We start from the raw sequence: 14,155 nt of genomic DNA on the forward strand, positions 1-14,155 counted from the left end.
ATGCTGGTAGTGGGAACTGTGTGGAATTGTATCCCCTTTATCCAATGGGTTTGTCATTCAAAATAAAAGAAAAGAAAAAGAAAGTCTTGAGAACCAATTTAAAGCACCTGAGTGTAGAAAGATCTCACAATGAGCCAGTCATAAAAGATAGAGGGCCTGCTTCCATTTTAAACAGATTTGTGATGATGGTGGTTTTAATTTGTTTTCTCCCAACTTATTTCCGCAGTATCTCTTCGTACATGATATCACAAACAAACCATTCAGGTAATGGCTTAGAATCACATACAATATACCCAGGCAGGTAAGAGTCAAAGAGAGTCTGACTCTAACAACTACAACAAATGTTCCCAGAAACTTCCACTTTCAGTTTTATTACTGTACTGGTAAGAGAGAACATCTGGACCAGGGTGCATATTCCATGTGAAACAGGAGGCTTACAGAAGAGGCAAGCAGTCTTCTCAATCTAAAAGTCAAAAGTTTAGAGGGCAGGGAGTTGGGCAGTAGCTCAGTGGGCTAAGCGCACGTGGCACAAAACGCAAGGACCAGCATAAGGATCCAGGTTTGAGCCCTGGCCTCCCCACCTGCAGGGGAGTCGCTTCACAGGCGGTGAAGCAGGTCTATCTTTCTCTCGCCCTCTGTCTTCCCTTCCTCTCTCCATTTCTCTTTGTCCTATCCAACAATGACGACAACAATAATAACTACAACAATAAAACAACAAGGGCAACAAAAGGGAATAAGTAAATAAATAAATATTTTTTAAAAAGTTTAGAGGGCAATATAATTTGAACGTTCAGGTTTTAGAAGAGTGAGATTTCTGTTTATGAAAAGAGAAGGCAAAGTTTACAATGCAGCTTCATTCTACCAGGTTTGGGGCTATCACTCAAAATTTGCCTTTAAGAATTAATTTTGCCAACCATACCCTATCTTATAGCTATACATGTTCAGAGACATTTATCGTCCTGCCTCCCAGCATAATGGTGACACCAAGTAGATCTTCATTTTTTGCTTTCACAAAAAGTAAAAACTCTTGAGGTGAAAACAAACAGACAAAACCTGTGACAAGTGAGGACATTTTTCATGTATTCTGCCTGACTTATGATCAAAGACTCAGGCTTTACTCCATGACAATATTCTGCCTGACTCAAGATCAAAGACTCAGATTCTACTCCATGACAATCAGCAAGTTGAGAATCAACTTTCCATAAAGCCTTGTGGTGGAAAGGAGGGAAAGAAAGTGGAGAATGCATTTGAGATGAAGAAAGTATGGTAGAAAGGAGGGCTAGAACAAGAATTTGCAAGTTTTTGAGAGAGGGATAATAATGCTCACATACTTAGCAGTGGTGTATTTTTTCAGTGTATAAGAATATATACTAAACACCACTGATTCAATTTTCAGTATACTTCTAAGCCTACATTAAATTGCATATTTTATGGGAAAAGTAATGAGAATAATTCAGCTCTTACCATCTGTTTTCTTTGAATCATTTCCGACGTTGGATGCATCTTTCTTGTCTGTCTTATTTTTGCCATCTTTCAAGTCACCTGGAAGTAATAAACATGACAAACAGTCTATGTATACAGCTTAGGGGGAAGTTATAAATATCTTTAAACCCACTGAAGTGAAAAAAGAGCATAATCATTTCAGTCATGTGGGGTACTTAGTGTAATATCTATGTGGAAATATCTTTTGTAACTACATACTAGGGCCTGGAAACTGAATTATGATCCATCAATTAAGAATGACAGTTCCTGTTAAGCAGGGTTATACTTAAGTCAGTGGTGTTCCTCTCCTAAGAAAAGCATTCTGTTTTATTGTTTGACTGAGAAGTCAGGGGGTGGGGGGTGAAGTTATGTGTATCTACTAGATAGCCAACAATAGAAAGCTATTTAATTTCCAGGTATTTTATTTTCCTCACTTTGAAATTAGAACACCTACTTTATGGACATAAATGGAACAAGTACATTTAAAGTATTGGATGTAACATCCGAGAGATCACTCAACAGCAGCTGGTATTATGTTCAGAGGGGAATACTGATTAATGAGCTGTTGGAGTATTTGTAACATTAAAAAGAAAGCCACTATACATACAAATATTGAATGAATATGTGTTAAAAATGTATTAACTTGTATATAAGGGGAGCAGTGAGATAGAAAAAGTATTTCTAGAGCTCTTAAGTAACAGAGATAATAGGTATTTTAAAAGTATGTTAAAATAAGGTTGTTGGGAGTGGAGGGTAGCTAGCATAATGGTTATGCAAAGAGACTCTTGTGCCTGAGGCTCCAAAGTCCCAAGTTCAATCCCCAGCACCACCATAAGCCAGAGCTGAGCAGTGCTCTGGTAAAAACTAAATTATATATATATATATATATATATATATATATATATATATATATATATATATATATAGTTGTTGACTTGGAGACAAACTGGCTCTACCCTACATGGAAATACTAGGATGTTCTAGGATAGGGCAGCGAATGATGGCCTATGAGCCAATCTGGCCTGCCACTATTATAAATAAAGTTTTGTCAAAACCCAGTCATACCCTTTCATGCCTGTGATTTCATGCTATTGAATAACTGCCACAGAGATGAACAACAGTCAGTAGTATTTATTATTTGACTTTTGACAAACAAACCAGAAATAGATCCTGGCCCCTGCCCAAGATAATGAAAGCATCCTTGGGCAGACAGACCAGTTCAACAATACGCTTGTGGGACCCATCCAAGGAGTTACAATACTACATGTACCTTTTTTAAAATAGTGACTGATAGGTTATACCATGCCAGGGTTACAGTTTCACAATGAGCCCACCACCAAAGTCCTGTGTTCCTACCCCCAAGCATAACCACCGCACTTCTCACAGCCTGAGACAGCTTGCTGTTTGGCTGTGTACCTCTTCCGACAGCCTGACCTTTAGTTTTGGGATTCTTTCTTCTTTCTTTCATCTTTTCTTTTTCACCAGAGCACTACACAACTCAGGTTTTTGGTGGTTCAAGAGATTGAACCTGGGATTTCAGAGTCTCAGGCATGAAAATTTTTTGCATGACCATTATGTTACTTCCCCAGCCCTCTGGGTGTATATTCTTACCTTCCTCACTAGTGGGGAGTAATTTATTTACACTCAAATATTGGTACTTATTGAAACACAAGCCTCTGATAATTACTGTAGCCAAGGGAAAGTAGGAAGGGTCCAAGTAAATAGGAATATATTTTTACTTGAGAGAGAAAGGAAGGGGGGGAGCAGGAAATGTACCAAATACTCCGCAAGCATTTCATTAAACTCCTATATCAACCCCATTATGCAGGAACTATTGTTGAAAGCAGACAACTTCATCAAAGGTTAGTTCACTTAATGATCAGTTTGCTGAATGGAAAACTCACTAAGTGATGGAGGATGTTTTTCAGGCCTCAGCTGTTCTAGAATCCTCTGAGGTCAGTGGGCCTCATTGGTCAGTCCAGCTGTGTCACCCACAGTGGTGCTCACAGAGCCTGCCTTTCCCCCACTGTGCAGCCCCACCTTTGCCCTGACCGTGTGTGTGTGTGTGTGTGTGTGTGTGTCTGTGTGTGTGTGTGTGTCTGTGTGTGTGTGTGTGTCTGTGTGTCCATAAATCTTTTCCAATTGGTTACTGAAGATTTCCTTTAAGTTATTCATTTGGCAATTTTCAAGCAAATGGTCAACTGATTTTTGAACAAAATGATTTTGCTTAGATTGATGAATTGATGCAAACCTCAGATTACAATCTCTATTTTATGACTATAGACCCTACAGTGTTCACATATAGGTCTGATTCTATAAGTCAAGTTTTCAACTACTATATTTATTTTTGCAGCCTCTTTATAAAACTCAAAATTTAGATTGCAGTAGGGAGATACTCTCTTCCCTGATCCAGCTTTCTGGTCCTTTTTCCAACCATGATATCATCTCCCCAGACAATAACTTGGATCCACTAGCATATCAGGTTTCAGGTTCAGGGGAAAAAAGAAAAAAAAAACAACAACTAGTAAAGCCACAGGCCCTTTGGAATATAACTAAAATATGCCTACTAGCTATCTACAAAATGGAGGACCCCCCCAACTCTTCATCTGCACTATTCCAGCCCTTAGGTGCATGATTGGTCAGCAATTTGTTTGGCTTTGTATGTTAACTCTCTATTCAACCACCAGGTTCCAGATGCCAGCATGATGCCAACCAGACTTCCCTGGACAGACAACCCCACCAATATGTCCTGGAGCTCTGCTTCCCCAGATCCCTGCCCCACTAGGGAAAGAGAGAGACAGGCTGGGAGTATGGATTGACCTGTCAACGCCCATGTTCAGTGGGGAAGCAATTACAGAAGCCAGACCTTCCACCTTCTGCACCCCACAATGACCCTGCATCCATACTCCCAGAGGGATAAAGAATGGGAAAGCTATCAGGGGAGGGGATGGGATATGGAGATCTGGTGGGGGGAATTGTGTGGAGTTGTGCCCCTCGTATCCTGTGGTCTTGTTAATATCTCCATTTTATAAATAAAAATTAAAAAAAGAAGAATCAATGAGCTTTCCAAGTTTCCTTATTCCTCTTGTTTTTAATGCTGAAGTGGAATGAACTAATTGCAGGGAACAGAAAAAAAGAAGAAAAAAAAAAGCATGAGAGGGAGAGAGAGAGAGAGAGAGAGAGAGAGAGAGAACAGATTCAGATGAAGGTGCAAACAGAAAAAGTTTAAATGAAGTTCATGGTCACTACCCTTCACCAACACCAATGCCCAAAAGGGATGAATTTCTCTGGAGGTCTCATGGACAGTCCAAACTTTTCCTCTTCTCCTCCTCCTTCTCTTTCTTCTTCTTCTTCTTCTTCTTCTTCTTCTTCTTCTTCTTCTTCTCCTTCTCCTTCTCCTTCTCCTTCTCCTTCTCCTTCTCCTTCTCCTTCTCCTTCTCCTCCTCCTCCTCCTTCTTCTTCTTCCTCTCCTCCTCCTCCTTCTCCTCCTCCTTCTTGTTCCAATTCTCCTTCTTCTCCTCCTCCTCCTCCTTCTTCTCCTCCTCCTCCTCTTCTTCTTTTCTTCTTCTTCTTTCTTCTTCTTCTTCCTCTTCTTCTTCTCCTCCTCCTTCTTCCAATTCTCCTTCTACTTCTTCTTTTTCTTCTCCTCCTCCTCCTCCTCCTTCTTCCCTTCTTCTTTCTCCTTCTCCTCCTCTTCCTCCTCCTTCTCTTCTTCTCCTTCTCCTCCTCCTCCTCTTCCTCCTCCTTCTCTTCTTCTCCTCCTCCTCCTCCTCTTCCTCCTCCTTCTCTTCTTCTCCTCCTCCTCCTCCTCCTCCTCTTCCTCCTCCTTCTCTTCTTCTTCTCCTTCTCCTCCTCCTCCTCCTCCTCCTTCTTCCAATTCTCCTCCTCCTCTTCTTCTTTTGTATATCTCTTTCTCTTTTACTGCCACCAGGGTTTTGCATGGGACTTGGGATTTGGTATCTGCACTATGAATTTACTGCTCCCAGTGGCCATTCCCCCCCCCTTTTCCCCCTCCCGTTTTATTTTATAGGACAGGGATAAATTGGCAGGGGAGGGGAGATAACAAGGGAGAGAAAAAGAAAGAGGCCTACAGCCCTGCTTCACCACTCATGAAGTGTTCCCCCCTGCAGGTGGGGAGCAGAAACTCAAATCAGCTCCTTGGGCATGGTGCTATCTGCATTCAGCTGGGCACACCCTCACCCAGCCCCCAACACTGTGTTTCTGTCTCCAAGAATACCAGAGCTGAACTAGAGAAGCTTTAATCCTATAGTCAATCTAATTATATGTAGAAAACTTAACTTTTTTTCTATTTTTTTAAATAGTGTCTTAATTTTTAAATGCATTTATTTACTAGTTGTGGAGGGGGCACAAGGGGTAACCAGAGTATATCTCTGGTGTATTTGATGCGAAGGACCGAACTCGGGATGCCTGCCTGCAAGTCTCCTGCTTTAGTTGTTGTAACCACTGGACCACCTTCCAGCTCACAAGATCTTTCTTCCTTAAACAAGCCTTTACATTCATATATATATATATATATATATATATGTTTATTTATTTTCCCTTCTGTTTTTCATTGTTGTTGTAGTTATTATTGTTGTTATTGATGTTGTCATTGTTAGACAGGACAGAGAGAAATGGAGAGAAGAGGGGAAGACAGAGAGGGGGAGAGGAAGACAGACACCTGCAGACCTGCTTCACTGCTTGTAAAGCGACTCCCCCTATAGGTGGGGAGCCTGGGGCTTGAACCAGGATCCTTACGCGGGTCCTTGGTGCTTTGCACCATGTGCGAGTAACCCACTGCACTGCCACCAGACCCCTAGTCCAAAATACTGTTAGTCTTTAGGTTGTCCTGAGCTGGACTTTCATGCACAGCTGCAGTCAGGCCAGGATGCCTTGCAGCAAGATCCACTGAAATGCTTCCATTTGCTGGTGCTGGCTGGTAGCACTTGGCAGCCTGCTTTCTCTTTAGTCAAACTTGGAGACTCAGACAGAAAACTTGTGGACAGAGATCAATGTTTGGCGGACCCAGTAATTACTGGGAGAGGACCAAACCTCTAGGATACCACCTAGCCAGTGTCTTTCAGCCTTAGCCCAGAAATATCATGTGCAACCACACACAAACACATATACACACTCACACTCACACCACACACACACTCACACTACACACACACTCACAGTCACACACCACATACACACACCATACACTGACACACACCACACACCACACACTGACACACACTCACACACATACTCATCACAAACACACTCACCACACAATGATACACACTCAGATACTCACAACACACTGACACACAGACACACACACACACATTCACCACACACACACTCACACACAACACACACATACACACACACACACACTTACATACTCACCACACACCACACACATACACACACACTTACACACTGACACACACACACTCACACACACACACTCACACACACACACTCACACACACACACACTCACCACACACTGACACACACACCACACACACACATACACACACTCATACCACACACACTCACACACACACTCACCACACACTGACACACACTCACACATACACACCACACACACACACGCACACATGCACACACAATGTGTTAATAAAGTGACACATGCTTATTTGATGATGTTCCTTGAATGAGTCCATTAGGTAATTTCCCCTGGGTTATATATAGAATAATAACTGATAGGAGCAGTTAGTCAATAAACAGGAGAAACAAAGGAACCTTTCTATGTAGTTATAAATCATTTTAATTAGGTTGCTGTAACACAGCCTCAAACCACCACTAGCCTTTCTTATTATTGCTCTAAATTTATTTATTTTCCTACCTCTCAATTAATCCTTAATTTTTAAGGGAAATGATAGACTATTGCCTATGCTAGAAATAAGCACAGTTGTGAAATCAGCCTTGTCTAGTTGAAGTCACAGGCTCCTGTTTTGTGGGGTTTTTTTGTTTTGTTTTTAATTTTTTATTACCTTTATTTATTTATTGGATAGAGACAGCCAGAAATTGAGAGGGATAGAGAGGAAGAGAGACAGAGAGACACCTGCAGCCCTGCTTCACTACTTGCGAAGCTTTCCTCCTGCAGGTGGTGGGGACCAGGGGCTCCTGTTTTGTTTTTGTCAGGTTCTCAGTATAATTGTCTTTGAAATAAATTATTGTCAAAGCTAGTCTCTCTGGGTAGTTTTAATGGCTTCTCACTCAATCAGATAAGTGAATAAATACATCTTTCAAAGGGCCAAATGGCAGTTCACCTGGACAGTACACGTGCTTTGGGGTACATGCAACCCAGCTTTGAGCCTGGTCCTCACAGCACTGCACTGGTTGGGGGCGGGGGACACACTGGGGATGGGATGTCTTTCTGTCTCTGTCTTTCATTATCTGTCTGTAAAAGTCAGTCCAAAGCCATGAAGCCTTGGTGAAGACAACAATATACATACATATATGTGAATAAATAAGAGTGTGTGTGTGTGTGTGTGTGTGTGTGTGTGTGTGTGTGTGTGTGTGTGTGTGCGTGTGTGTGTGCGTGTATTTCCTGTAAGACACACTCCTGCATCCCTTTCCTGTTATTCTAGAAGTAGACTGCTGGGGTGCTGATGGGCTGGGGTGAGTCCAGAGCCTACCTGCTCTGCTCACATCATGACAAAGCTTCGTTGAGGGCAGGTGCCCACCCAGCTGTGCAGCTGAGACTACCATCACTGGCAGCCCAATTCTGACCTCCACCTCTCAGTCAGTTCTGGCCTTGGGATGGAGGCGGAGAGGAATCCTTTGTATTATACTCTCCAGTTCCAATAAATGGACCAGAGCTTCTTCTTAACTTGAACCATTTTTTTTTTCTCCTGGAATATGATGTACTTGAATAGAAAGCACACTAGTTCCAGTTTTCAGACACAGGCTGCTGAGAGCTGGGCAGGGAAGGGCGCCCTTTGTACCCGCCAAGGTTGGCCATGGGATTGCTTGAGGAAAGGAGTGAATACAAAGCTCTCAGGATATGATGTGGCCGTGATCAGTATCACATGTACCAATACCTTGTTACATGTTATTTGTAAACACAGGGGAGGAACAATGTATTAAACACTTCATGTGATTTCTCCTTCCAAGGCTCTGTGTAAAACAGGACACAGATCTGAATGGATCATGTGGCCCAGCTCCCAGAGGAAGGAAATGTGTAAAGAGACAACTTAATAGGGGCTGGGTGGTGGCGCACAGGTTACAATACACAAGGACCCGGTTCGAGTCCCCGGTTCCCACCTGCAGGGGGAAAGCTTTACAGGGCTGCAGGTGTCTCTGTCTTTCTCCCTCTCTGTCTTCTGTTTTCCCTCTTGATTTCTGGCTGTCTCTATCCAATAAATAAATGAAGATAATTTAAAAAAAATTAATCTGGCTGCCTTGTTTAAGTATTCTCTAATCTCATCCCAGGTGGTTCACTTCCTAACAAAGTCCCAAAACCTAGATATAGACCAGGTTCTGTGAGAGAGAGCATATGTTCACACGTATCCATAAACTAGTGCAAAATATATGCCTGAAAGCAGAAGTACACTAGAGTTTGCAGTGAGTACCCCCCAACACTTCCTCTCCACTATTCCAAGCTTTGGGTCCATGATTGCTCAACAATTTGTTTGGCTTTATATGTTAACTCTCTTTTCAGACACCAGGTTCCAGATGCCATCAGGATGCTGGCCAGGCTTCCCTGGACTGAAGACCCCACCAATGTGTCCTGGAGCTCCTCTTCCCCAGAGACCCACCCTACTAGGGAAAGAGAGAGGCAGACTGGGAGTATGGACCGACCAGTCAACGCCCATGTTCAGCGGGGAAGCAATTACAGAAGCCAGACCTTTTTTTTTTTTCCTTTATTGAGGAATTAATGTTTTACATTCAACAGTAAATACAATAGTTTGTACATGCATAACATTCCCCAGTTTTCCCATTTAACAATACAACCCCCACTAAGTCATTTATCATCCTTCATGGATCTGTAGTCCCCCCACCCACCCACCCCAGAGTCTTTTACTTTGGTGCAATACACCAATTCCATTTCAGGTTCTACTTGTGTTTTCTTTTCTGATCTTGTTTTTCAACTTCTGCCTGAGAGTGAGATCATTCCATATTCATCCTTCTGTTTCTGACTTATTTCACTCAACATGAATTTTTCAAGGTCCCTCCAAGATCAACTGAAAACGGTGAAGTCACCATTTTTTTACAGCTGGGTAGTATTCCATTGTGTATATATACCACAACTTGCTCAGCCACTCATCTGTTGTTGGACACCTGGGTTGCTTCCAGGTTTTGGCTATTACAAATTGTGCTGCCAAGAACATATGTGTACACAGATCTTTTTGGATGGCTGTGTTGGGTTCCTTAGGATATATCCCCAGAAGGAATTGCAGGGTCATAGGGTAGGTCCATGTCTAGCCTTCTGAGAGTTCTCCAGACTGTTCTCCACAGAGGTTGGACCAATTGACATTCCCACCAGCAGTGCAGGAGGGTTCCTTTGACCCCACACTCTCTCCAGCATTTGCTGCTGTTACCTTTTCTGATGCATGACATTCTCACAGGAGTGAAGTGATATCTCATTGTTGTCTTTATTTGCATTTTTCTGACAATCAGAGACTTGGAGCATTTTTTCATGTGTTTCTTGGCCTTTTGGATCTCTTTGGTGGTGAATATTCTGTCCAAGTCCTCCCCCCATTTTTGGATGGGGTTATTTGTTGTCTTGTTGTTGAGTTTGGCAAGCTCTTTATATATGTTGGTTATTAAACTCTTATCTGATGTATGGCATGTAAAGATCTTCTCTCATTCTGTGAGGGGTCTCTTGGTTTGGGTAGTGGTTTCTTTTGCTGTGAAGAAGCTTTTTAATTTGATGTAGTCCCATAGGTTTATACTTGCTTTAGTCTTTTTTGTAATTGGATTTGTTTCATTGAAAATGTCTTTAAAATGTATGCAGAAAAGAGTTCTGCCAATATTTTCCTCTAAGTATTTGATAGTTTGTGGTCTAACATCCAAGTCCTTGATCCACTTGGAATTTACTTTTGTATTTGGTGAAATACAGTGATTCAGTTTCATTCTTCTGCATGTTTCAACCCAATGTTTCCAACGCCATTTGTTGAAGAGACTCTGCTTTCCCCATGTAATAGTCTACACCCACAACGACCCTGGGTCCATGCTCCCAGAGGGATAGAGAATGGGAAAGCTATTGGGGAGGGGATGGGATATGGAGATTGGGTGGTGGGAATTGTGTGGAGTTGTACCCCTCCCACCCTATGGTTTTGTTAATTTATCCTCTCTTAAATAAAAAATAAGTTAAAAAATTAAAAAAAAAATTAATAAAACCCAGCTCAGATGTCACTTCCTCCTGCTCCTCCTGGAGCCCTTTCTGATACTCACTTCAGCTGGCACAGAACCCCTCCAGGCCCCACAAAGAGGTCTTTTCCTTTGTCCCCCCAGCTTCCTACTCACATCTGACAAGGATTATTTCTGAGATGTCTACATCCCCTATGAGATCCCAGCTCCGGGGGTGAGGGGTGGAGGTCTTTTCATTGCTAAATCCCTGGGCTGAGTGCACTGTTTGGCTTAGAGTTGCCAATAAAAAAGTAAATATTTCCTGCAATGAATATGAGAAATTGCCAACCGCACGCAAACCACTCTGGCAGGCCTGAAACTTTGCTGAATTAGCATGGAAAGTTCTCCATCATAGGAACACCGTAAGTTCTGTGAAAACTGGGGCTGCACAACATTGATGTGTATATGCTCAGGAAACACAGGAGTACATCTCAGACAACACTGAGCTCTGCTCTGCTCTGTTTGGAGAATGGTTTGCATACAACGGAGATGGACTGGCCATTCACCCATCAGCAGTGGCTACTCGGGAATGTGTCACAATTGTTAGCAGTGATTTCCCCCTACTGGCAGACAGACACCGATTAGAAACCTCAGAGCATCTGAGAAGGGCTCTAAAGGTTTAATTCCCTCCGCCAGCTTCCAGCTAACCCCGAGATGAGCTCAGCAGACGCTGAAGGTCTGGGACATCACACCCTGTGAGCTGTCCTTCTACTTAGCCATTGTTTGCAAGTCTCCAGTCATCCCACCACTAACAGCCCTGACTTCCAGAGCCCTTCCTCAAGACAATTCTACTCACCTTTCTGCTGTTTTTCTCCTGAGGACTTCTCAGCTTTGGGATTCTTCCCAAGAGGGTTGTCACTCTTGTTTGTGCGTGTTCCGTTGACTTGACTCTTGGCTTCTCCTGATGCTTTTTTCTCAGCTCTGCCAGATGTGCCTTCTTCAGTCTGACTTTGGGCTTCCGTTTCTTTCTGTTTCTCCTCTGCAGCCAAGCGAGCCTTTTCCTCTGCTTCCTTCTTGGCTTTCTCTTCTGTGTACATGACAAGTTATAAAAGGTTCAAAGAAAAGAGAATCATGCCATTAGAAGAACTGTCTGTTGGAAAAAAAAAAAAAAAAAAAGAGATAACTTGCCCTTAAAAATCAATACATTCAAATGATGTAAGATGCCTAGTGAATGTTTCACCCAAATACTTTTGGTTAATTCCAGTCATATTCATGGAAAACAATAACATTTGTTTATGGTGCTGTCATTTCTGCAAACAGTGGGTTGGGGGGACAGGCAGTGGCATACCTAGTTAAAGCGCATAGTCCTATGCACAAAGACCTGGGTCCGAGCCCCTGCTCCCCATAAACAAGCTATGAGGCAGGTCTGCAGGTGTCTACCTTTCTTTCTCTCTATCTTCCCCTCCCCTCTCCTATCCAATAAAATGGATAGAAAAGAAAAAAAATAGCTGCAGGGAGTGCTGGATTCCCAGTGCAGGTGCTGAACCCCAATGACAACCCTGGAGGCAAAAAAGAAAAAAAAGTAGAAAGAAAGAAAGAAAGAAAGAAAGAAAGAAAGAAAGAAAGAAAGAAAGGAGAGGAGAGGAGAGGAGAGGAGAGGAGAGGAGAGGAGAGGAGAGGAGAGGAGAGGAGAGGAGAGGAGAGGAGAGGAGAGGAGGTTAGGAAGAATCTACTGATAAACAGGATGTGTCAGCCTCGCTAGACAATTGGGGAACATGCAGCTTACGTTATTCAACATGAAGAAGAAATGGTTTTGAGGCAACCGTGCAGATCAAGCATATGGAGTCTTGCCCAAGGCCTCTCACCCATCACTCAGGAGCAAGGAAACAGTCCTGGGACAGACAGCGCCAGACATAAAAGCAGAGAGGACAGACTATTCCTGAAGACACATCTCACCAACATCTTGTTTTTTGCCAAACACATGAAAAAGGGGAAAGTGCATTTGCGAAGAGCCTGTGGCACAGATGAACCAGGTATCCCTCAGGTTTGTTCAAGGAGAGGCCCTGGCATCCCCTGTGATGTGCATGTGTTACGCAACAGCTAGAGGAGAAGAGGGCTCAGACACTGAGTCCTTCACAAACTCAGACAGTGGCTCCACACTGCTCCTCAGAGGGGCAGCCAACTCTGCCTTTCTCTCCCAGTAAACACACTCTTTAGATCTCAGGTCTGGAAATTCTTTTTTTATTTTATATATTTGTATTTACTTATGATAGAGAAAAAGAAGTGGAGATGAAATAGGAGGAGAAGAAGAAAGAGAGGAAGTGAGAGAGAGAGAGGGAGAGAGGTATCTGGAGCATTGCTTCACCGTCTGTGAAGCTTTTCCCTACAGGTGGGGACAGGGATTTGAACCTGGGCCCTTAAGTATTTTAACATGCTACTCTAAGGGGTGCGCCACCACCTGGCCCCCAGTTCTGGAAAGTCTTATAAAAACTTCTTGTAAGAATTTACAACAATAATAATAATAATCCTGAAATTGGCAATGTTAATATTATCATCACCAATACATCTCTCATGTCCTTTATGACAATTATTATGGTTAGTGCTTTTACGAAGAATATCTCCTTTCATTCTCAGAAAAATTATATGGTATCTATTATTATTGTAATACTACTTAAATTTTTTATTTAATTTTTAGTCATTTATTTATTATAGAATAGAGACATAAAATTATATTAATGCAGATAAATTAAGAGGGGAGGAGGAGATAGAGAGGAAGAGAAACAGAGAGACATCTGCAGCACTGTTCACCACTTGTGAATCTTTTCCCCTGCAGGTGGGGACCAGGGGCTTGAACCTGGGTCCTTGCACACTGGAATGTGTGTGCTTACCCAGGTGCACTACCACCTGGCTCTGGTATTGCTAGTTTACAAATAAGAAAGATGCAAAGACAGAACAAAACTCCCCCATGTATGTAATAATTGAGCTTTTCATGTAGACTTGCTCAGGACTTGGAGCTTAAACATAAACAATAAATCACTAGGCAAAAATCAGGGGATAGAACCACCACAAGAATAATACAGTTTCAGGCCACTGCTCATGAGTTTAAAAGCAGAAGGGAGTAATTAGGTCTTAAAGTACATGGTCTTCTGTCCATAGATGACAGGTAGAGTTTGACTAGGTCCTATCTTCTCTGCCTTCACCTTCTAGTAAAGAACGTCTTATTTCTGCTTTAGCTGACTGTGGAGAGGTCTAGCCTTGTGTTCAATCAAAAGTACAGTATAATTACACATGATCAAGTATGTATGACAACATTCATTCATTCAACTAATGTTGGCTGGCAAGTTACAGTAGTGAGGACC

The 14,155-nt window shown here is 42.5% G+C and overlaps 1 protein-coding gene across 9 annotated transcripts in view; it reads right to left on the reverse strand.

Annotated features, from left to right (window-relative positions):
* PDE1C (phosphodiesterase 1C) overlaps window positions 1–14,155 on the reverse strand; it is a 432,015-nt gene that overhangs the window by 64,434 nt on the left and 353,426 nt on the right. For all 9 annotated transcript variants that reach the window (XR_009551116.1, XR_009551115.1, XM_060195824.1 and 6 more), the window contains 2 exons: window positions 11,653–11,883; window positions 1,465–1,542 (listed from right to left, as the gene is read on the reverse strand). Coding sequence is in view for 7 of the 9 variants with exons in the window: in XM_060195824.1 (XP_060051807.1) it covers window positions 1,465–1,542; window positions 11,653–11,883 (309 nt within the window). In the remaining 2 variants the exon portion in view is untranslated. The remainder of the gene's footprint in view (window positions 1–1,464; window positions 1,543–11,652; window positions 11,884–14,155) is intronic.

This window comes from Erinaceus europaeus, chromosome 8 (assembly GCF_950295315.1).
Source record: "Erinaceus europaeus chromosome 8, mEriEur2.1, whole genome shotgun sequence".
Classification (NCBI taxonomy): Eukaryota; Metazoa; Chordata; class Mammalia; order Eulipotyphla; family Erinaceidae; genus Erinaceus; species Erinaceus europaeus.